General features: G+C 44.4%; 1 protein-coding gene across 1 annotated transcript in view; it reads left to right on the top strand.

Moving 5' to 3' along the window:
* The window catches only part of LOC146198546 (zwei Ig domain protein zig-8-like), a 216,152-nt gene that overhangs the window by 100,160 nt on the left and 92,116 nt on the right, over window positions 1-23,876 (top strand). The window contains exon 2 of the mRNA XM_084592612.1: window positions 10,938-11,203. Coding sequence (XP_084448738.1) covers window positions 10,938-11,203 — 266 coding nt within the window. The remainder of the gene's footprint in view (window positions 1-10,937; window positions 11,204-23,876) is intronic.

Below are 23,876 nucleotides of genomic sequence, written 5' to 3'. Positions count from 1 at the left end.
GAAGATATTTTCTCACCCGTTTTCTACATTTTCTTTTTTTATCGTAAGATGCGGCCGCGTGTTTCTTCAAGAAGGCGAGCTGATGTCGCAAAACGCACACAAATGCATGTGCTCTTTCTCTCTCTCTGTCTCTTTCTATAGCTCAGGCATCCTGTTTAGAGCGCGGTGCACTCTTTTAGGCCTCACTTTTCCCTGCAAGCGTTTCCAACGCGCTAAGTTCTCGGTCACATGACCATGTCAAGTCAAAACATTCTGGCATGCACGATGCCAGCGACCTAACGCTCCCTCCCAACCTCAAGACAAAGTGACTCTACCGCGCGCGGCGCCAGTGTTCGAACGACGTGAATAACATAAACACAACAAAAAATTGCAAATTTTCGACTGGGACAGCTGTTCTGTGAGATATAGGGAGGTAGGAAGGGTGACAGCAGCACATGCTGGGGCTTCAGGCCTCGCCTCGCCGGAGCTCGAAATAAGGAAATAAGGAGGACGACGCCGCGTTGTATACGTTTAGCATACGTAAGAAATTCACCGCTCCCTCCGCCCTTCGCGCATATCCTGGAGATGTGGGATTGAAACTGGTCTTGGGAGTGCCTCCGCGGGGCGCCAACTCTCCAACACGCGCCATAAAGGTGCACTGTTTGCCCTATTTTCACTTCGGTGTTCAGTTTCTCCGTTTTAGTGCGTACGTTTCGGAGATAGCGGGGCTGCACCGGCTACGGTTTATTATTCTGTCACGTTTTCCAGCAACCAGTGCAAAAGCATGAACTCAATAGACGGGCCTGTAGAGCTTCTAGTGGAAACCCAGATTCTTTCTTAATTTTTAATTTTTATTACAGCAATTTTTTGCTCTTTCTTCTTGCAGCCGCGTTTTTCGGCTGCAGTCTAGCTTTCTTCGATGCCGATTATAAAGAAAATGTGAAACAATTTAGGATTCTGTTACGGAACTATATATTGATGTAATGAGCCAATATTCACACAACCAGGAAATTCCTTATTTTCACTTTGTACTTCGTTTACACCCAGTAGTTCAAAGTGACATAAAAGAATTGATCGATAAAACTTCATGAGCGTCCAGAGGGGAGATCTGCCAATATATTGATTCTTAGAGTCCAATTTTGCTATATAAGAAAAGATTGTGTTCGTAAATAACATTCCGTTGAAACGTATGAACCTGTTCAAGGATGACGATGGAGGCTTTGTCGTGTGTCACACGTTCGACAGTGTTGATTAAAAGCAAACAAACTCAGCCGAATTTCGGACCACATACTCTCCTTCTTAAACGCAAGCCTGCTTTTCACGTTAGCGCTCTCGTTTTGCCAGGCCGTGGCTATCTATGAAGCGATATTGGCTTTGCTAACACGAGCTAGATCATGTCCGAATTGTCAACCGTCAAAGGCTTTTTCTTCGTGTGCATAAATAAACCAGGTTTCAGAAACATTTCACATTTCACGGGCTGAGGTGTTCGTTTTGTAGCGCGATTACCAAGCTTCTTCAACGTCCAGGGACGCGATTTTGCCGCCACCCTGCATGGATACAGCCGGAAAGGTGGAAAATCCAAATACAAAATCCGCAGCAAAGCGCAAGGCTTTCCGGCCTTTCCGCAGACGGCCGTGTTTTATTTCGAGGCCAGGAGTTTCGGAGGCGACGGCCCGACAGCGATGGCGGCGGCGAAGAGCGAAGCTAAAGGGAAGTCAAGGGACGCTGTGGAGCGGGGCAGCGCTCCTCTTAGCATTTTGATAGGACGCGGCGATGCGGCAGCGACGCCTGCCAGCCCGATGGATCCACGGCGCATTTCGTTCGAAAAGAAGACGCGGCAGCGGCGTAGGGCCGCCTCTCGATATCCGATGGCAGCTCGATCGCTGCTCCTGCCTGCGCGCGCGCTCACTCACGGCTGGCCTGCTGCATGGCGGAAATAGGCGTGCGGTACATGAAAAGGCACGCCGCCGCCTGCCGCATCCCCTCTACCATACTCGGTGTTCCTTTTCTCCCGTTCTCCCCCCCCCCCCCCCCCCCCCCCGCTCTTCTTCGAACGTGTTCCTCTCTTATCCGTGCTCAGAATTCGAACCAGCATTATTTTCTTCATTGGCTAGGAGAAGATTGCTTTCGATCTTTTCGCGAAACGTTCGGAACGAGTGAAGCCTGTAATGACACGCCGATCGACCATAGATGGTCACATATTTTGACTTGTGCACCCGTTAGTTTCCTATGCCATAAAGATATATATTTCAGCTTTTTCCAAAATCAATGCCATGTGTGGCTAGCTGTATTTCTTTGACACCTATGCGCGAGTCTGAATTTGCGGAGTATCTCCCGTTACCATTCCGGATGTCAGCACTTGTTAAAACTAGTACTTGCTCCTGGCGTCTCTACCAATTCATTCCTCGCACTTTATTAACACACTAATGCGCACCTTCTTTGTGTGCATTTTGCCTAAAAGAACATCGGTTCAGCTTGCCCAAAATGCTCCGCAGTAGCACACAACAACCAGTAGTAACACGTACGCTTTAACAAACAAACAAACTAAGATGCGCAACAGGGAGGTCTATGGGAATGCTTTCTGAGCAGAAAGTACGCGCGGGCATTTCCAAAACCTGATAATTCTTCGATAATTGCGCACTTTGTCAGTTCAAGCACAACGTATTTGGAGTCATCGGTGGCGTGGAATTTCGCTACCGCGCGACTTTGCCAAGGGCAAAGACGAGGTGGAGGAAGTCAAAAACGAAAGAGAAAGAAATTTTTGATGATTGAACTGCAACTACAGCTTTGGTTTATCTGCTTGTAAATTTCTTTATTGATTGCTTGGTTTTTTTTATAGAATTTTTTAGTTGCGACTTTCAGGATACCCATCAATTATGCTGGGTTGAAAACAAGAAATTGTCTTTAAATTGCTGCCGATTTGTACTCCAGCGTGCTTGACTTAACGGCCATTCTAGTCAGGCACCTGGTTTTGCGGCAACTGTGTAGACCCTTCGTTTCAGATGCAGAGTGCGAAATGCTGAGCCGCATATTAGTGATCAGCTTGCGCTTCGATTTTGTGCGCGTGTGTCTACAAATAAGATTTATTACCATCAACGTCGATGTGCCACGCTGCTCATCGCATATTGATGAATATCCGACAGTTATACCTTCTAAGGTTCCCCAGATTTCACTTTCAGCGATGAAATTACGCACTTGTTTGAAGTACTTTACGAGATTAGAAGTTCAGTCGGAAATTGAATATCGAGCTTACACAGGAATCGGTAAGAAAACCCATTCTTTGAAAACGGTATATACACAATTGTGCCTTTCCGAACTAGCAGATTTTTTTTTTATCTAAAGGGATGTACCTTGCACTGAATTATGTATTTTTGCCGAATTTAGAATACTTGATATTCTATGCTGGGTGCTCTTTATGCCAAGTAGGGAATGCAGCGATCAGCGTTTATTAAAACTATGGGCACTGTAGCATGCACTTCGATATTTTCCTGCAGACGTATTTTACTAACCCTACTATGTGCTTTTTTTTATGCAAAAGCATTATATACAGTTATGGACGAGGAAGAAGAAGCTGGAAGTGGCTCGAAAGTTTGCTGGGCCAGATTTCATCTAGGTATCATCGCGGCTGTAAGCCATTGTCTTCCTTCTCTTCTACTTTCACCTATCAAATTGCGCATATCGTCATGCCGAGCATTTGTTCATCTTCGTCGTTCTTCCTTGTCCAAGATCAGGACGATCACTCAGTGGCCCCGGGTAGCGTTGCGGACGAGGAAGAAGAAACGAGCAGTGCCACGGGAAGTAGCGCTCACGCTAGTCCAGCGGGCTTTCTTCAAAAATTTTCTTATCGTCGTCCTTAATCCTCACCAATGTCCATGTCACGAAAACCATGAATGAGCCTCAGGCAGGTGCTATTTGGACCATCACATGGCCGAGCACTGATAGGCCGGTAATTCTTGTGACGCCATGACAACACGTGTTTCAAACACCTGCTCGACACGTATTGCTGTTCCGGAAAACTGCAGCAACGGAAGTGACGGGTGCGTCACTCAAAAATAAAACACAACTTCACGTTGTGTTCAATAAAATAGTTTTATAGATTACAATTATACTTACTGTAATGAGCGTAGTACATCGTCGGCGTCCGTCGCGCCATGTTGTGACGTTGAATGAGTTAACCTGAAAAGTCGTCCAGGCATAAATCCGTAAAAAGACTTTTAAGCATGTTAAGGGTGATGTTGCTGAGAGCTGTCTCTGAACGCAACGTAAAGGCAACATACACTCACTGAAGACAGGAATTGATTACGGTGAAGGTAATTTAATAGTGTAACCGTTACCATACTGTCATATCCTGGCTGCGGTAGCGCCTGGTTTTGCCGCTGTTAAGAACAAAAATACATATTATGCAACCTAAATGGAATATACCCCAAGAAATAGGGTCGTAATTTATTTGAATGTCGCGAATTATAAAATAAAGACATTGTATCTACAAGAATCTAACACATGTCTTGCAATCAGGTACGTGGTGTTAATTCATTACGCCGCAGAAGCGATTGGTGGTGCGGTCTTTAAATGCGCTTTTATTCGTTTTGATTGAACGCCCTAAAGATGGCGCGACATACGCAACTGGCATGATTACAGGATTACTGCAAGCAATTTTAATCCAGAAAACTATTTTATTGTGTATGCATTCTAGTTTATGCGTTGCAATGTATACTATATATATATATATATATATATATATATATATATATATATATATAGCTTTATTGACTTCCTTTTTGTTGTGTTTTATTTTTAGTGACGTCATCCGACACTTCCGTTGCTGCAGTTTTCAGGCAATGGCAATACGCGCTGCCTACTTGGGCAGCACGTTCTAGATGGGAATCGAACTCACCGGAATCCTTGAAGCCGGCATCAGACACAATATTCCTAGGTATGGTATAGAACCTTGCAAAAAAACGTAGTGAGAGGTACAAACAGTACGCGCAGTCATGGCTCAGTCATAGTGATAGTAATGGCTCATAGTCGTCATGCAACGTAGCATGACTCAATCTATAGCCAAGGTATCTAAATCAAGATAAGGGAATGCTTTCGTATTCTCCAACGTAAGCAGTCATGACCATCCCAGCGAAATAGTTTTTGCATAATATTTAGTGTTATGCAATCTCAAAAATTAAAAGGTTTTCACAGTCTTGAGGTTCTCATCACAAATATTGCGCTTTTAGCAATGCAGTTGAAACCTCTCTAGACAATTTCAATAAAATTCTCCAAATGCGTAAAAAAAATTAGCTATTGGTGTATTGTGCTTCGGTAGAAATCTGAAACCTGAATATAACAAAGAGAAATAGTTGTTTCGAGTTGAAGTAATAAGCGGCACCTGAAGGGGCGTCATATCCACACAGTACATTACAAATGCGACTGTAATACTTTCTTAACGTTCAGGCAATTAAAGCAGAAAGAGGTTAACCTGATATTCAGATTTAGAGTGAACACATGTCAAACTCTTGGGAGCTTTTTCTCTGGACGTTCTCTCTCATTGTTGACTAAATAAACTTCACCTTCAACTTCAACATCATCGCCAAATCACAAGGTCGAAGGGATGTCACTGACACGGCAAACTAGCGTTTGCGTTGTCTTCTCTTCCTTCTACCTTATGGTTTTCAGCAATTCCTATGTCTTATCAATTATTAGATATCAATCGAGAGTTTTCTAACCTAAATATAAGAACAGAGGCCATTCTACGCACTATAAAAAGCCACGTCAATTTCAGTGGACACGGAACTCCACTAAGCACCTCTTATTACTGTTGTCCCGCTCCATCCACGACCATGATTCCATCCTGGCAAAGAACCCCTTTAATAATTGCAACCCCACGTCTGCCATCCCCACCTGTATTTCACTTCCACTTACAAAATATGATTTAAAAAACCATCTTCAACCAGTTCCTTTCATTTTTCGAAGCTTCGACCGTTACAATGAAGATTATTTTAAAGCCCGCGCTGAGGAGAAGCAATTCGCCAGCACTCATGCCAGCGGTGACAATAACCATCGGCAAGATGAGCACCGAGTCTAAAATTAGGTTCTGGTAGAAAATAAATGTCGAAAGTTAATCATTTTCCTTTTGCGCCTTTCGCGGAAACAGCCGTCGCCCGGGAAACCAACCGCGCACCTCGATTGCTCCATTGCCGACAGCATTCGCGCCGACAAGGAGGGCACTGTTTGCTCTCTCCTTGAGCTGCAACGTGCTGACGGCTCTTCCTGCTCGGCCTAGGCCAGCACAACGCGTCGCGTCGTCCGGCCAAGACCTCGGCACGTCGGATCACTGAGAGGCCAGTTCCTCTCGGCTCGCATTGTTTTCTACCTTTGTGTACTCTCGGCGCGTTCATCTTCATCGTTCCGGGCGCGACCACTGTTTGTCTTTGGCTTCTTCGTCGTCCACTCTGCCCATCTCTCCATCGCGTTTTCCCCCTTTTCTCTTCTTTCTCTCCTTCTAGACGCGTAATGTTTCCTGCGGCGTGTTTCGGCGCCCCGTGTGGCATATCTGGATATGTTTTGTGCCTTCAATTTTACACTTCTTTCGCTTTCTTACCTCCCTCTCTACCAACGCTACAATGTGTGTCTTCTTTTTCACGATCGTCTTCCTGGCCGATGGATTTTTGTTTTACTTTTGAAAGCGGCTATGTTTGCCCTCCTGCCAGTTTTCGAAGTTTCTAGCGTTTCTCTCCCCGCCTATTGACTCTCGCGGAACTTCTATTCGCGCCATCCCTGTTTTATTTTTCATCTTCATTTCTTAATGTGTCAATTTTGTAGGTTTTCCTTTCACTGTCTGACGCATCTATTTCGACAGTTACGAAGAGCAGGTGCCTACCGAGTAAATATGAGATGCAGTTCAGCGAGTGCCATTAAAAGTAAACCGAATAGATCACGTAGGCGTAAATCACCAAATCTGCACGTGTGTGTAGAGTGCCCCATGTCGTTTACGGCATACGAAAAAAATACGAGCTGTACAAACCGACGTTTCTTGGCCCTTATGTAGTAGTTACGTTCACGCTAATATTCTGGGTGTGTCCCAACTAAGTTTGGTCGCCATTCGTAAATAGTAGGTTTCTTTTACTATCAAGAGAATCCCTTTCTGCAGTAAAGCATTTCTCAGCTCTTGTGCCCACGGAAACGCATCTACCCTATGCAACAGGATCGCTGCTTTTTATTATTGAGAAATTAGCTATCCGACTGTTAGAGTAAGGACTGTTACAGTAAGAGCTTGTATACAGAGATGCTACACAAAACGCGCCTAATTTGTTTCCACAGAAAAATATGTACCACGATTCGTTTTTTGTTTTGTTTTGTTTTGTTTCGTTTTTTTTTTTCACTCAATAAAAACGTCAGGACTCGCATGCTGTTTGTTGGCTTCTGCAAAGGGGTACATGTTGCAAAGTTGCTATTTCATTAACCCTTAGTTCTCCAGAGTCATCCTGATGTACAGGTTAGGCGCTTGAGAATTCCGGCTGGCAACCGGTTAATTAGCATGGCCTATTTTAATCTTTCCTGCTCGTGCTGGCGATTTCTAAGGCAGAAACATTTCAGCAGCAACACACAACAGGAACAATAGGGCTGTCCGTATAGTACGTGCAGCGCTGTTGTTTTTACAAGATGAAGGAGTGACAGCTTGCTCAATTGCCCGAACAACAATGGAGTTGCCGTCACACGTCGCAACTTACTACTGCAACTTCACCCGCTTGCAATAAGTGTTACCTAGATGAACTGGCGTCGAAAAAGACGCATACGCAAGCTTTTCAATCAGGAAGTTACTACTCATTCTCCTGGACCCAGTCATATGACTACAGAGCACAGTCACACAACTTTCAGGGTTACGGCAGTCCCAGTATTACGTGATTCAAGATGACGTAGTCTGGTTGGGTTCTTGATTATAAAGCAGATGAAAACGATACTGAGCTACATGGGGAGAAAAGTGTGTATAATTAATGCCGTCAGTGTTTGATCCTCAAAGAACGCAAAAAAAAAAAAATCCGGGGTGAATTTTTTATCACAGTTTCGACGTGTGATTACAAATGATTATATAACCTGAGTCCAATCCCTAATATGTGGCATATGTCATACCCAGACCAAGATAAATAGGCACTCGGGCTCATAATACGGAGATAATGAGGTTTCACTGGAAAGCAGGGGCCCATCTCGGTTCCTTCTCTCGAAATCTGCTTTCTTTCGATTCGTAGTGAAACCTCCTTTTTTTCCTCCTCAAATTAAGGGTTGGTTTCACCATTTCTAGGGCTCCATCAAAGAAATACACACACTGCACGCGTTAGACATTTAGTGTAAATTACTATATGTTGGTCGTATGTCGGATGTAAAAATTCCTCTGGGGCATGAACAGGAGGAATGCAATAATAGTTTAAAAACTTCCCCTATTATGTTACCGCTATGCTAAAGCTCTCTATTGTTGCCGCTAATCGTATACTGTCGTGTATAGTAAGTACCTGTGGCGTATAGAGTAATTATTACCATTCTCACTAGACAGACAAACCACTTCCACACAGAATAAAAGAAACAAAATATATTCGGCACACTTGAATCCCGCCTTTAAGGGTATGACGCAACGAAGTAGGCGGCCACCTGACACCCCAGCGTTAGATATGCTGTTAGAACGTGCCGGCGCAGCATAGTAGTAGCGTGTCTCGACTGGGCATTGAAGTGCTCTGGAAGGTTGATTCTTATGCCACCACCTCAAATGATCATCCACAGTAGGCAGCACTTCCTGACTTTGTGTTTCATGTAGTCCTGGTTATTTTCCACTCTCCGCGTCGACATCGGGGCGCATTTTCAGAGCAACCGAAAATTCGACGCTGTAGCGTTTAAAAGAGTGCTATTAGGTTATACAGACGCCACAGTGTTGTTATAGGCATTTTATTCAGACGTGTACGGGGTGGTGGTGGTGGTGACAAGCATTTATTTACTCGTTGTACAAGGAGGCGTTTGGAACCAAGCCCTATTGGCCCAGGCCCTCACAAATCTAGGTGGAGCTCCTATTCCGGAGCCCCAATGGCGTCTAACGCCGCTCGCGCCCTGGCGACCAAGGTCCGCTGGGACTGTAGGTCATGGCAGCTGAGCAGCGCCGCCTCCCAGGCCTCCCTAGAAGGGTGGGTAATGAAGGGTTGGGAATGGTGGGGATTGGATGGACAGGCCCAGACCATGTGGAAAGCGTCCGTATCAAAGTCTGTATTGAAGTCTTGAAGCACTTCAATACGGGGAACTATTGGCATTATTAGGAGAACCGGCTGTTCCTCTTTTCTTCGTACACATTGTACTTCAGTCACGAAATGCGCTCAAACAACTTAGGAATTCAAATTATTAAGTAACATTTATCGTGACCAGCACTTTTAATAATGTTTATTTCGTTGATTGCCTCTGAATGTTCCTAACCACGCGTTCTTTTCCCTCCTGCGAGTAAAGATTTCCTTTTACGGCGTAGCTGTGAATGGATTGTCGGATGGCAGGGCATCTGTGCAGGTGGTGTTGTTGTTGCAAGATCACTTAGCCAGACGAAGCGCTCCTCATGCATTAGTGACATAGTCGTCTTCTTGCGGCTAAGATTGGCGAACCAGTGGGGCTCTCACAGCGGCTTGCATAAAAGAACCAAGCTTCAATACCTTGAAGTGGCTAGAGTAGCGGCCACCCTAAAATACATATAATTAATTGCGTGCAAATTCCACTAAATATCAGCCTTCAGGATGTGGCTATAGGATTCGGAGAGCTCAGATCGATCATTTTACGGTGAAGTAGAAAACGTTCCTTCATAGAACATAAGACACCCTGAAGAATATTCCCAAAAAAGGAAGTAATTTTCAATTCTCAAATAAAAGTGAAAACAAAATGATCTGCAGAGACTGAATAGTCCATGAGCATAAAAATAACCGCCAAGTTTCAAGAATTATTTGCCACCGTCACCCGCATCTAGTGAGCTGTGAGAATGCATCATTGCGTATCGTAACCATTTCGACAGCTTTAGAAGCGATTGTCTCAGCCACCGAAAGGACACACCCGCAAAGAATCCGAAACGATTGTGACGAAACGCGGACCCCTGACTGAATACTCTTATAACTTACACACTGCGAAACACAGCAGGGACGTAGCCTGGGCAGCAAGAAATAATCCGTGTATTCTGGGCAAGATTTACGTCACTTCCCAGAAATTAAACATGCCAGCTCGACCTTTACATGGCAACGAATAAGGCAATTAGAAAGGCCGCGGTCATCATATTATTGTGTTCGACTTTGAACTTTGCTACGTCCACATGTTTGTGCCCGTCATTGCAGAGAGTCAATTGATCCCGCTTTCAGGGCAGCTGCGTAATTTCTTCGAGCTTACTAGTTCTCATTGCCAAAATGTTTTTGCGTTTTCAAAAAAGCCTTTCCACCCCCCCCCCCCCCCATAAAAGGCTTTCTAAGAATAAAAATAGCAATGAAGACAAACACGGGTATGTTCAGGGGAGACAAAGAATGGGATGTCATTGTCCAGCGATACCCGGTGGCGCTGTACGATTGACGACGGACAATCGCAACCCGAAGCAAGCGTTAGGCCTTCGCTTTGCAGTGGCCATAATTCGCTCATAATGACGCTAGGTGATGATGAAGTCGAAAGAGGTGACGAATATAACACTAGTGCTTGCGTGGCGATGATAATGATCGCTCTTAGTGCTCGCTTTCTTCCGACGGGCAATAGCAACCCGAAGCAAGTGTTAGGCCTTCGCCTTGCAGTGTGTCCTTAATTCGCTCATAATGACGATAGGGATAATGAAGTCGAAAGTAGTGACGTATATAATGCTAGCGCTTGCGTGGCGATGATAATTATTATGCTTACCGCTCGCTTTGTCCCTTCGTTTCTTTCCAGGTAAACGGGTTCGAATATATTTGCTGCAAGTTTTCTTTGCTCTCCCTATGCAGGTTCTACACAGAGCCGCAGGCCTCACAGCGACACTGCGGCACCGATTCCTGAAGAATCCAGCAGTGGGCTTAAGAGGGCTGTTGGTTCTCGCCACATCCGCTCAGCGGAGGCATCGCTCGTGTCGGCGCCCGAGATCCTGAACCCCAAGCTGTTCCCGGACATTGAGCAGCCAGCATTCGACAACAGCACACCCCGCAACATCACCACGCAGCAGATGCAAACCGTCTACCTTCACTGCATCGTGAACAACCTCGGAGAGCGAACGGTGAGCAGCGGGGTTTTGTTTTCGAAAACTATTTTACGGGTGCCGCTAGAAAGAAGCTCTTTCAGGTCAAGTGCGTTGACACTGCCGACTTGCACAACGCCGCAGTGCGGCAACTAACCAACCTGTCTTAACAATCTACGATAGCGGATATGGGGCTGACGGTAACGTGGTTGGCGGCAGCAGAGAGTCGTAATCACTGCAAGGCTATTAATTCATATTAACTCGCGGCTGGGGCTTTGCAGTTAGGGGACTCGGCTTGAGAGCCTGAGGACAGAGGTTCGATCACGGTCTCAGTAGCCGAATTTTGCAAGCAAACGTGTTACTTGTGCACGTGGAAAATCAACTGGCCCATTCTTCTTGGCGAACTTCCCTCTTCAAAAACTTACTGCAGAGCTCGTACCGCAATACACGAAAAGGAAGGTTAGTTCGCGAAGATTGAGACCCACAAATCATACAAAACATAATAGTGAACACCGCGCGTATTTCATTCATTATTTAATACATGTATTCACTCACTCACTCACTCACTCACTCACTCACTCACTCACTCACTCACTCACTCACTCACTCACTCACTCACTCACTCACTCACTCACTCACTCACTCACTCACTCACTCACTCACTCACTCACTCACTCACTCACTCACTCACTCACTCACTCACTAGTTCGCTCGTTTATTAAATATTTATTTAATAAATAATTCACAGAGTTGCAGTCTGTATCAAAAGTAGAGCCGAGAGAGGTTTGCTTCGAATTCGTTCAGTGGGGGACTTGTAGCCATGCATGGAACTCCTATAGGTTCTGAAGGAGTAATAAAATATTTCTCTCAAATTGACGAGACCAGAAACATCGTTGATGACAATGACCCTCGGCCTAGAATAAAATTCCTGGGGCTTTTCACTTCAGAAAAATGATAGAAGCTGTATTTCCATTCCAAGAACTAGGTTATTTCCTGGAGATGAAAGGCGGTTGGGGATTAGGGAATTTCAAAAAAAAAAGTGCTCTATTTGGGCTGGTTGAATTCAGACATCATAGAACAGAACATAAAGCGAGGTCATTTCTACTGAGATCTTGTCGTAGAGCTGAGTACAGATGAGTACCCTCCGCAGAACGAAGCCTGCCTCCCGACACGTGGCGCTTTTGCCAATATGTGCATTAAGTTAGTGAGAGCGCTTTAATTCATCGTGCGTGTGTCGGTTATAACTGAGTTCCTATGCACGAAGAAGTGCACCGCCGTTCGCCCGCTTGCAGAGTACTCATAGACCAGATCATTAGGACACAGTTGCAAACCTGCACGCGTGGCGACAGTTCTGAGCGTCGTTAGAATTCTTGAGGAGGATAAGCAGTCGCAGCAAAGAACTTCTCTGCATCGCCAACGGCCTCTCGTCCTACTAATAGATGCTCCCGAGCTTTGGTCACTAATTTCTGCGCTCATATATCTTGCCTTGGGCTTCGTGATATTTGCCTTAGCTGCACTCTCCTGTGCGCAAACAACCGCGGCAGGCATACATTAAGAAGATTTTAGCGTTCCGGAAAGCACGAACAACGACGAGGCTGTTTTTGAATACTTTGTACTAAAGTATACCTTCGTCTGTTTATTTCATCAAAACAATTAGTGGCCGAAGTTGCGCATTGGCAAGCATGAAGAAAAATCATTGCTTGTAATTTATTTTTTATTTTAATGGCTTTAGCACACGATAGGGCTATCATTCCCATTCTAAAGTAATTTAACTTTCTTTTGCAATTTTCATTTAACAATTTAGTAATTTAAATTAACTAAAAAGTGAGGTAAAATTAGTCTCATGAGCGCCTCTAATCACTCGCATTAATAGAGCCGAATCACTGTTGAATATTTTACCAGATTCAAGTATTAAGTAATAACCTGGTACAATGCTTAGCGAAACCAATGAAGACATAGGGAACTTGGCGCTTTTTTTTGTCATTTCTGGTATATTGGGGCATTAATACTATAAAAATTTTATCGCTTAAACAAAAATGACGAAATGATAGAATAAATGAAAAATGCATGGCACTGGTGGCATCCAAGCCCAAACCTCCTATATCAGGTGACATTTTCATGCAACCTAGTTGGAGCTGCGTGTTGAAAAAGAGCCTGACCGCCGCCGTGAGTCAATTGTTATATTACGTCCCTATTTGGATTGCAAGACCTCTGTAGACTTACTATAGATCTTCAAGTTTCAAGCATTCAATTCCTTCAAGCTCGTCGAATTTTAAGACCCCTCGAATTGAACTGTAAAATGTCACCTAAAGATGCTATCCAATTGCTGTTCTCAGTACAAATCGATTCCACGGCTTTTTCCTGGCATTTTAACGTTTTTTTAGCCCCAAATAGCGTTCATGACAAAGAAAAAATCAATAAAATTTTCGCACCTTTCGATTCATTATCGCGGCAACCTCGCCGAAAAAGACAGGTTACTAGTATATTTAAGTGAAATGCGATTACCGTGCACTCTGGGATTCGCGCAGAAATTTTGGCTTCGACGCAAGCAAGTTGCTTTCTTAACTTACCACTTACTACGACATTCGTTCTAGATTTGTGAACTTTGCTAGCTTGTAAAAGTCCCATTTTTAAATATAGTGCTCATTTTATGGCAAGAATACCGTAGCCTATCGATAGAGGCCAATTTCTGTTTGTTTCTAGTGTCTGTTTTGACCAAGTTCTTTTAAATGTTGGGCTTCTTTTAAGACCTTCGAATAATGTTACAATGCAGAGTTAATCTATGAGGCGTTTCGCAGTGACAATGCGACAATAAAATATACAGCAACTTGAAGAGCACTGATCGTTAACTATGAGATTAATCGAACAGCTTCTTTCGCGCTTCTCGGCAGGAGCGTACGTTTTGAAACAGCAAGCCTGTACTTTTTCCATTGTTTCCATTTTTTTGCACATTTCTCGATAGGAATATTTAGTTTCCTTATTTGGTTGTTTTTTGCCCTTCCCTAGTTGCTAGTGTACACATTTTACTTACATCTGACGCATCAACGATTTGTGCGCTCATAATAACCAGAGTTAGCTTGTAGCGCATGCTTCAATTTATTACACGCCTTTGCATTGGACATAGTAGTTGATCTTAAGTACACACGTTATTAAAAACATAAAAAAACAATACAACGCAGGCTGCAGTTTAGCACAGCCGCATTTTTGATTTCATCGGGAACAAACAAGCAAGTGAGAAAGGCGTCATACACATGCGAGGAAATCTCCCATTGTCTGACTCGCGCTTACCTCAATACCGCGTTTCTGGTCATCATAAATTATTTTAAGCACCAGTTAGCATTTCCTTTTTCGACGCAATTTCTTAGCGTTCTTTCATTCTACCCGGGCTCACCGCCATATTTCTCGCTTCGCGCTCTCGAAGAGAGCTGCCACCGCGCGTGCTTGGGACGTCGGCGTAGCGTTTTTTATGGCGTGCTCATCTACCAGACTGCTTTTCTTCCCGTCGTCATTCCTGCCTGGAACACACAGACCCTGGCTCCAGCGCAGAATGGCCGAAGAAGAGCGGCCGGGGAAGAGCGCGCTTTTTAATGGACCGTCTTGGATGCCGCCGAGGCTGTATTCACTTCTCGTACGAGACACGAAGGGGGAAAAAAGCAAAAAAAAAAAAAAAAAAAAGAAGCTTTCGGGGATGAGTGAGAACCGGGAAAAAAGTAGTGTGTGAAAATAACGCAAGGAGAGCCATTATGCGCGCATCTACTACGACCACTCCTCGCTCGCCGTCGCCTCCGCTGTTAGCGACCCCGTAGCGTGGCCGCCTCGGCTTCAGTGAGCCTCACGTTGCCACTGAAAGGAACGGGGGTTGCGTCGTTGGGAAAAACGGGAGATTGCGGGAGGAGGAAGAAATGGGGGAGAAAGGTTGCCCGGTTGTGTTTAGTGTTTCGATAGTTTGCCGTTGTGCAAGTGAGGCGCCGAACTACAGCCCTTAGACTTCTCTCCCACACTCCTCTTTCTCTCTCTGCCTTGCTGGACGGTGGCTGCCACAGTCGTCGCGCAATGCCGAACAAAGCACCGCGTCATGTGCAGATGGCCGTAGCACACGGCTTGGACAGCCATTCCGGACTGGAGCGGCGTGCTGGCTTCTTCAGCGGGGAGCTCAGAACCGTTAGCGTCTCCACATCTTCCCTTAGGTGGTTTAGCTCATGTTACACCGAAGTCGCCGATAGCTATCCCATTTTTCTCCTCGGATATTAAGCAATATGACACACACACACACACACACACACACACACACACACACACACACACACACACACACACACACACACACACACACACACACACACACACACACACACACACACACACACACACACACACACACACACACACACACACACACACACACACACACACACACACACACACACACACACACACACACACACACACACACACGCACGCACGCACGCACACACACATATACACACTTTTGGTATGCAACTGCCAGCTTGTGTTCGAAGGATTCTATATATAGTTAATAGTATTGTCATTAAACGTTGGTATCAGTCAGTATTATGGCTTTCCCTAAAAAAGCGGTTTTCTTTTTCCGATCTTCTGTCCGTACCCTTCTTAGGAGCTTCTACTACCGCACTGCAGTCAGATGCACGAATCTAGTTTTACTGAGTTCTTGCCTTTAGGTTTTTTGCTAACCATCCACATACTTGCATCTTTCCAGTTTTCGTTGAGTAGCAATTGAAAGAAATCATTGCTGTTTCTTCTTCGCTGTTGCCTTCTCATGAGCTAAATTCAGTGTGCGGTTTGGAGGCTGATGCCTTGCCCAGCAGTTGTAGGGGCCTGAAAGTAAGTTGTTTGCCACTGTGCCTCTTGCCGCAATAGAAGTTCATGAACAAGTTAGAGAATAAAACGATAAACGCAATGAACAAAGTATTTACGGAGAATATAAAAAATTTAGGTGACGTCATCATCGTTTGAATGAGCTATAAAAGATGTTTTGCGGCTAATCAGCGCGAAATACATTTTATCCTCCTAAAAACTCATATCGCGCATATACAGTTTCACGACTCAATGACCCTTGTTTGTGTTTTGTTTAAAGGAACCCTGGAAAAGACTTTAGAACCCCGAAAGCGGACGTATAGTATACTCAATTTGCTTTTTTAAATGGATATAGTATTCGATCAGTGCTTTCGGGTCAGTTACATCACTTGAAAAGGTAAATATTTTCGCCAATGCTAAGAATCTTTGCCTTCGTTCCGAAATTGTAAACATTGCCAAACCCTCTTAAAAGATTCTGCACTAATGCTTTATATGCCTTGATATGAAAGCTCTTATATCGGCTCATTTTTTTTAATGCTGAACAAAAAGAATGAAATGATGGCGAGTTTCGGAAACATATTTGCGCCGAGTAAACAAATCAGACTACGGCAAAGAACAGAGTACAAAGCAGGCTTTCAGAGCATGGTAAACTTTGATAGCGACTCCATGCTCTGGCTTTATTATCGCATGAGATAAGTCATACAGCAAAGCTGCTGGTTGCTGTGCAAGCTCACCATTTATGCTCAACATTCGGAAAAGCTGGCGTCATTTTCCGGGCAAACAGTCGTAACGTGCATTAGCTGTAGATATTAGCCAATCGAATTTAAATACCGTATATAGAATTGCTACCTGCTCGCTTGCAACAAAGGTAAACTCACAATACGTGGCAATGAAATCAATTCCCAGGACAGGTACCCAGAATTTTTTCCCGAGAGGAGACTACGGTACTTTGGTTAAGCGCCGAGAAACAGAATACGATGCAAACGAATTTAAGAAATACTTATTGCTTGGGGCGCGATACGAACATCAATGCATGAAGTGTGAAAGCTAGTTTGTCTCTTGTGACTCCTGGCTTCTTGTCGTTTCTATCCCTGAAGAAGGAGTTCTCGAGGCGACAATTTCATTTCCTTTGATCTGTGTCGAGAACGGAACAATGTGCCAAGAGAACAAATAGAAATTGGAACCATCTTTTTGTCGCATATAACACAACTTTACTTGTGCTTTATCTCCCCAATTTTTCACCGAATAATGAATCAGATTCACCATTTCGTTTCACTCCCAACAATTCTTGGTTGCATTTTTTTTTAACCTCGCCTCACAATGCCTTCGTTTCTGCTTTTTTTTTTCTCACCTTTGAGCTGCGACGAAGATAAAGCGTTCCATCTTGGTTCCCATTAAGAATCTTATGCGCGTACAAGAAAATTTACCAAAAATAAAACCTTTAGAAAAAAAGAAAATGAAAACTTTCGTGAAAGAGGACGATCGAAAGAAAAACTATAGAAAGCAGTGTCAGAAGTAACACGAACAGGCATAGGTACGCCCATCGCCACCACGCTAACTTCACGGCAAGGCGAATCTAGGCGCCTCCGCTGCGTAACGTAGCCCTGCTTTTTCCGCCGCAACAAGTTTCCCGCGCGCGCGATATTCGCTTTCCCGCCACTCCAGCGAGCGTGCAAGCAGCGTTTGCAGCTCGGGCGCACCAGAATTTCTCGAAGTGCGCGCTAAAGGCACCGACGGCATTCTTTGTTCTTTTTCCCACTTCGCTGTTCAACGCTCCCACCGAGAGCCCAATTCTCTCTCACCTCATCCCTCCGTTCTCGTCTCCTCTCCATCACCTCTTATCTTTCTTCAGTGGGTCTTGTTTTCTAATCTCCGCATTCCAAGTTTCTACGCTCACGCTCGACTTGTTCAAAATTGATTCTCGCCGCATAAGGATGCAAAAGAGAGAGAGAGAGGGAGAGCGATGGGCCTCTTCAGCGAGAAAGGATGAAGGGAGTCAGAATAAGAAAAGAGAATAAAGAGCACTGTGGCGGCTCTGTGGCAGCAGCCTCGCAAAATGCCAGGGAGAGGAGGCAGCGAGAGACAGAAGCAAGAGTGCGCACCGGCGTGCAAAAACCCGTGCGGGTTGCAAGGGCGGGCGGTTTTCGACGAATCAGTATACGGACCTTGCACTATAAAGACGCGCCTAGACGGCCTCGTAAGGAAGTTCGCCTGCAAGGGAGTTGGGAAAGGGGTCGAGGAAGAGAGTATCGCGCCGATGGGTGTGGGTGGCGGTATAGGGAAAAGCGCAGCGCGCCGCTGCCGCTGGTGCATCCCTGTGGAATGGGGTGCGCTTTCTTTCTTTCCCTATCGCAATCTCACCAGTTATTGCTGTTTTCGTTCTTGTACTCTTCAAGGCGTCGGATGCGGCTTCCTTTTCTGTGAGTAAGAGAAAAGGAAAGCCTAGATTAAGGGGAGAGAAAGAAAGGGAGATGAGGCGAGGGAATAAATGACAGAAGCAGGCGACTCTCGAACAATGCGCGAGATGATGCAGCTGAAGGCGTAGAAAAGCAAGAAAGAGGACACATTCTTGTGGACGAGATGGATAGGTAGGTTTTGAAGGACGTGCAATGCGTAGGCGAGAGAGAAAAAAAATGCAGAAAAAATTTACCGAATGTCTAGTGAGAAAAGCAGAATTTTTGTTTGTTTAAAGAAAAAATAAACAAAAATAAAAGCGAATCAAGAGGGGGCGCTCTTGGGCGTGTATTCCACAAAAACGCGCGGTTGCATGACGGCGCGGTGATGGCACGGGTTCTCTTCCTTCATCACAGCCACTAAGCAAAAAACGCTAACAAACAAAGAAAAATCGAACCAAGTATAATATAGGCTTGGATCTGATAACAACCGCGAACAGCACTGCTGGTAGAGAAGCCCCGTCCAACACCAAAAACGTGGTTGTAATACCTGAAGAAAAAAAAATAGGGAACGCTTGCAGCCCAAGAATAAACTTGGATCGTCTCGTCACTTCTGCTTTCTCATGTTGTTTCATTATTTTTTTCTTGTCCTTCTTTCAAGGAAGCTGAGCGTGATAAAGTTTTCGGGCTAGCGCCGGAAGTTGTAACCACCAGCAGCGCCCGTTTCACACGTTGTTTGCGTATGTTTTCTTTTCTTGCCTGTGATGTCCCAAGGGAACACCTACCCTTTGCTAGTTTCTAACATACTTCCATGGCAGGTTAGGCTTCGCGAACTGCTTACTTTGCATAATACTCTTGGTGTTCGAAGAACATGCAAATGTTGGCCTGTAGATTAACATCTCCGATAAATATTCTTCCCGTCAGCACTCTTCAAAGGCAATCCGAAGTCGTCGTTTGGAATAACAAGTAAAGGTGTACAAACGGTGATCTCAGTTCACTTTAAAATTAACTTCAACCGAAAAATCATACACGCCCATTGTGCCGTGTTGTCAGACTTTTTCGGGATGAGGAACTACAACAGATGCTTTCAATCTCTACAATTTCGGTTTTATAACTTCCTTGTTTCGAAGTTTTTCGTCGGGAATTTGGATATGAAGTCTGGCGTGAAACCAAGATCTCCGGGCTGGATAGATAAGGATAATATTAGATATGTATTGACTGGAATATGCACATATATTTCACATGGAAATGCAGTAATCTTGTCGAATACGTGGCGGAACACATTCTTAGGAATTACAACTCATGCATTTTTGCCATCATGTAATAGTCAACCCACTAAATAGTTCTCTTATACACTGTCCAGGTTATATAGATAGCTGCCTATTAAGTAGCATGAGGAAGAAAATGATTTACTATTTAATACAGTCAGCGTTCCGAGCACGTTTGGTGGGTTTTCCTGCGCATAGTAGTGGATATCATATCCACCGTTTTTATCGATATGCCTTTAATTTTTAAAACGGAAAAATGAAAGCACGTTTACATGTGTAACGACAGCAGACTCTTCTAGCTCTTAACAAAGAGAGGTTCTGCGGCATTAATGAGCAGGGGCACATATTGTGAAAGAAGTTGAAAAGTATAAATTGAACATGGAACGTACCTACGTGCCTGCAACTAGTCGAGACGACCAATCGGTCAAGAGGTTCTGTTAACAAAGTCGTAGAATCGGCAGTAGGTAATGTTGAAGCGCAGATCGCGGGATTGATGCGTGATTTTACTGCAAAGGTAGGAAGAAGCAGGCTGGAGACTGCGCAGTGACGGAATATGGCATGGGGTTTAGAAACAGCCAGGAGGGAGTTAATAGTAGAGCCTTCAAAACAAAATAATTTTTTCTTATCATGAATACCTTCTTTAGTGACGGAGGAACAGGAAATGGAAATGGTAAAGGTAAAACAGGAGACCGAAGATGAAGTTTGATTTTGTATGCTAGCCCTGACACCATGCGGTATGTGGGGTTAGCGGAAAGATGCAATGTAGTGAAGTGGCCATAGGATGGTAAGATCGTTAATTGTCTACAGTTGAAGAATGAACAGAAGAAACTAGCTAGCAAGAAGTTCTATCAACAAGTTAACTGTGAAAATAAGGTAAACGAAATCAGTATCTCAATGCTAGACAGATTTTAGGCTTTAAGTCAGGCAGACCACCTCAGTGAGGAAACAATGAGGTATGACTATACGGAGTGTGCATTAAAACTAGGTGGTAAATTACTTAGACAGGATACTGATAAATTATGTAAAGCGACATATGATCTGATAGAAAAAGTCAAAGCAAGGAAGCCTCTAATTCAACAGAGAGGATAGACCTGACACAGCTATCCAGTTTTAAGCAACCGACATAAGGGGGCAAAATAAGAAAAATTTTCTTGCTCTAAAGAACTGCGATAACATGAAAGCGGTCAAGAACAAAGCAGACTTATGCAACAACCAGATATATGCGCTATGAGACAAGGCGTGCAATAATTGACTGTTATAAAAAAGAAATTCAATGTATTCCAGGAATCCTACGCTCATTAAGAGAGTAATCAAAGTAATCAGGACGATAATGTGAACCGCAGTAGTGCAGAGGAAGTGAAACTTGAAAATTCTCCAGCCATCACTTTTTTTTATTATAGAGGAACGTGACGTTTCGGAGCCGGCTCGGCTTCTTTTACCAGTACCTTCCTTTTACGTCAAAGGAAGGTACTCCACCGCTGTATCTCGCCTTTACCCACCTGTGATGCAGTAACGTGGAGGCTAACCGAAAGGGTTCAACTTAAACTGATGAGAATACTGACATCTATAGAACTAAAATTTGTCGTTTAATGTTAGGAGACGCGAAGCATTCAGAGTGGTTTAGGGAACAAGGGCTAGCAATTGATGTTCTAATTGAAATCAGGAAGACGTCAACACGGCGAGGGCATGTAATGGTAACGCAAGATAACCGATAATAAGTCACCTGGGTGGATGAGATAAGGAAGTTTACGGGAATTATGCAGATGCAGCTGGAACAGGATCGTGTTGATTGCAGGGAAATGTGAAATGCCTTTGCATTGCAGTGGGTGTGGTAAAGCTGATGATCATGGATTCCATTTTTTTAGCATTAGCTGCAGTGTGACAGCAGAATCATTTTCCAAATATATCTGCAGTTCTTTTTTTTTTCCTCGCAAAGTTAGATATTTGGTGGTCTGTTGGAGATATTTTTGAAATAGTGCTTACAGCAGGGACAGATAATCTGTACACCTGTTTAGACACAATGTTTGGCCGTTCTTCTGCATTCTTCTGTTTCAGCCATAACCTCTTCATTTTAATGTAACCACCCTCCACGTTGGCTCTGCGACAAGTACTCTTGGGTTGCACATTCTTCCGCATTTCGTCATAATCTTCTCATTACATGGTCGCTATCTATCGTCCCGGTTCTCATCGTTCCAGCCAACTTCCGAGTGGGCACTACTCCGCTATCACTGGGATCAATGAGGTACTTGGTCTGTACTAGTAGGTGCATTGCTTGTCGTAAGAAAAGACCAGCGCCCGTTCTTCTGTAATTCCACTTGAACAATCATAATGCTTCAGCCTCTCCCCTTCTTTCTTCTCCCTTTTCCTTATCTCTCATCTTCCTTGACTGTTGAAGGAACATCTTTTTCTCTATTTTGACGCCTGCCAAAAGTGTCAGACTCGTTGCGGACGCTGACCACGAAGGCGCACAACAGAGGAATAAGAGCTAACGCTGTAAAACAAAAACAAACGCAAAACTAGCAATTCATTATGCTATGACATTTTATTGCTCTCCTTGTAATCTCACTCTCCTTTTACTTCTCCCCTCCCCCTTTTCCCAGTATAGAATAGCATGCCATGGACTATACTTACTACCGAGCGACCTCTCCACCTACCCTATCATTAAATTACTTTGTCTATTTTAGCCAAAATCAAGAAGAGGAGATAAACACGGCAAATGGTTTAACACGAAAAGCAGATAACTTTTGCCTATCTGAGTAGGTTGCACAGTAAAAGTAAACAAAGCTGGGGCAGAAACATTTGATATTTTCAGGCTTCTTGAGCTACCTTCGTTTCAACTGGGTTGACAAATACAAAGTCATCCTCTACTCTTTTTATGCTAAATAAATCGCACTTTTTCACTACCTTGCACACACATTTCTCTCTCTACCGCTAGATCTGTGCGCAACTGCCAGAATACAAGTTCATTTTCAAATGCTTTTTGCTCGTCCTTACGAAAACTTCCATTTACGAAGTCTATTAGCAAGTATGCGTACGGAGATGCTTGCGCCCTGACTGGCGGAAAAATGTGTACGAAGGGTGGAAACAACAAATGTAACCAAGCAAAACGCGTTCATACTGCCAGCTCCCTGCTCTCTAGTCCGGACCAAAGAAGGTCGGCCTGCATTTCTTTTGCCTCTCTGTAGCGGACAGCACAGAGAGATGCCAAGGAAGAAAAATAAAAGCCGAATAAAAAGCAACCCGCGAGAAGCTGGGCCATAGTCATTTCGGTCCCTCCACTCCTGCCCTTACAGGGAGCGCAGAATGTCCCTACACGTGTGTCTCCCATCCGCACCGCTTACACTCTTAAAGCACTCGCGGGGGACTCATTTACACAATGGCTGTGCGCAGGCCGCTCAACCCACTCCTTCTTTTTGTGCGCCTGATACGCAAACAGCCCGCGGTCTTCTGTCCGCGCCGCAGGCCTGGGACTCGTCAAGGCGCGCCGCTGACGACCCCCATTTTCACGTAGTTCCCGCCCAAGCGAGTGGCCCGAGAACTAGAAGAGAGCGCCCAACCAGCAACTAAACCGGTAGCCGGACCAGCTGTGTGGCTCGTGTCTTTCACACACTTTTGCAGCTCTGATCTTATTCTCGCGAGCACTGTTTCTATTAATGTTTTCCTTTGCTCTCTTTGCAAGAGAAAAAGCATGAACTCAGTCGATGTTTGTGGTAATATACAGTGTACTGACTGCGACGTATAGTAATTGTAGGGTAGTAGTAGTAGACGTATATGTATACGTAGAAATAGTAGAAGTATTGGTAGTAACCGCAGCACAAGCAGGGTAGGAATAGTATTACTAGTAGCGTAAGAGAAATTACATTAACGACAGTAATAAACTAAACTTGAAAAGGAAATTGATAATAATAAATCCAATTCTTTATTTTGTTGGAGATCTGTTCTACAGCTTTGTTTAAAGATGCCTATGCCTGTTCGCAACCAAAGCCACTGTTGTTGAAAAACTGCACTGAACAAAATTTCTGTCTCTTGACTAAGACTCTGGATGTCGACAACGAGAAAGACTCCGTGATCATCGTTATGAAGTGATTGGCGGCGCAGCCTGGCCCCCGTGATCCACTTCCAAAAATTATGTCGACGCACGCAGTTTACTTAAACGGCCGTTGTTTTTACCTACGCCTTCGACACCAGTGAAGAAAACTTCAATACCTTCAGCGAAGT

This window comes from Amblyomma maculatum, chromosome 2, assembly GCF_055883805.1.
Source record: "Amblyomma maculatum isolate TAMU_Amacu chromosome 2, ASM5588380v1, whole genome shotgun sequence".
NCBI lineage: Eukaryota > Metazoa > Arthropoda > Arachnida > Ixodida > Ixodidae > Amblyomma > Amblyomma maculatum.
Note: the sequence above shows the minus strand (reverse complement) of the source record. Positions and strands in the feature narration are given on the sequence as shown.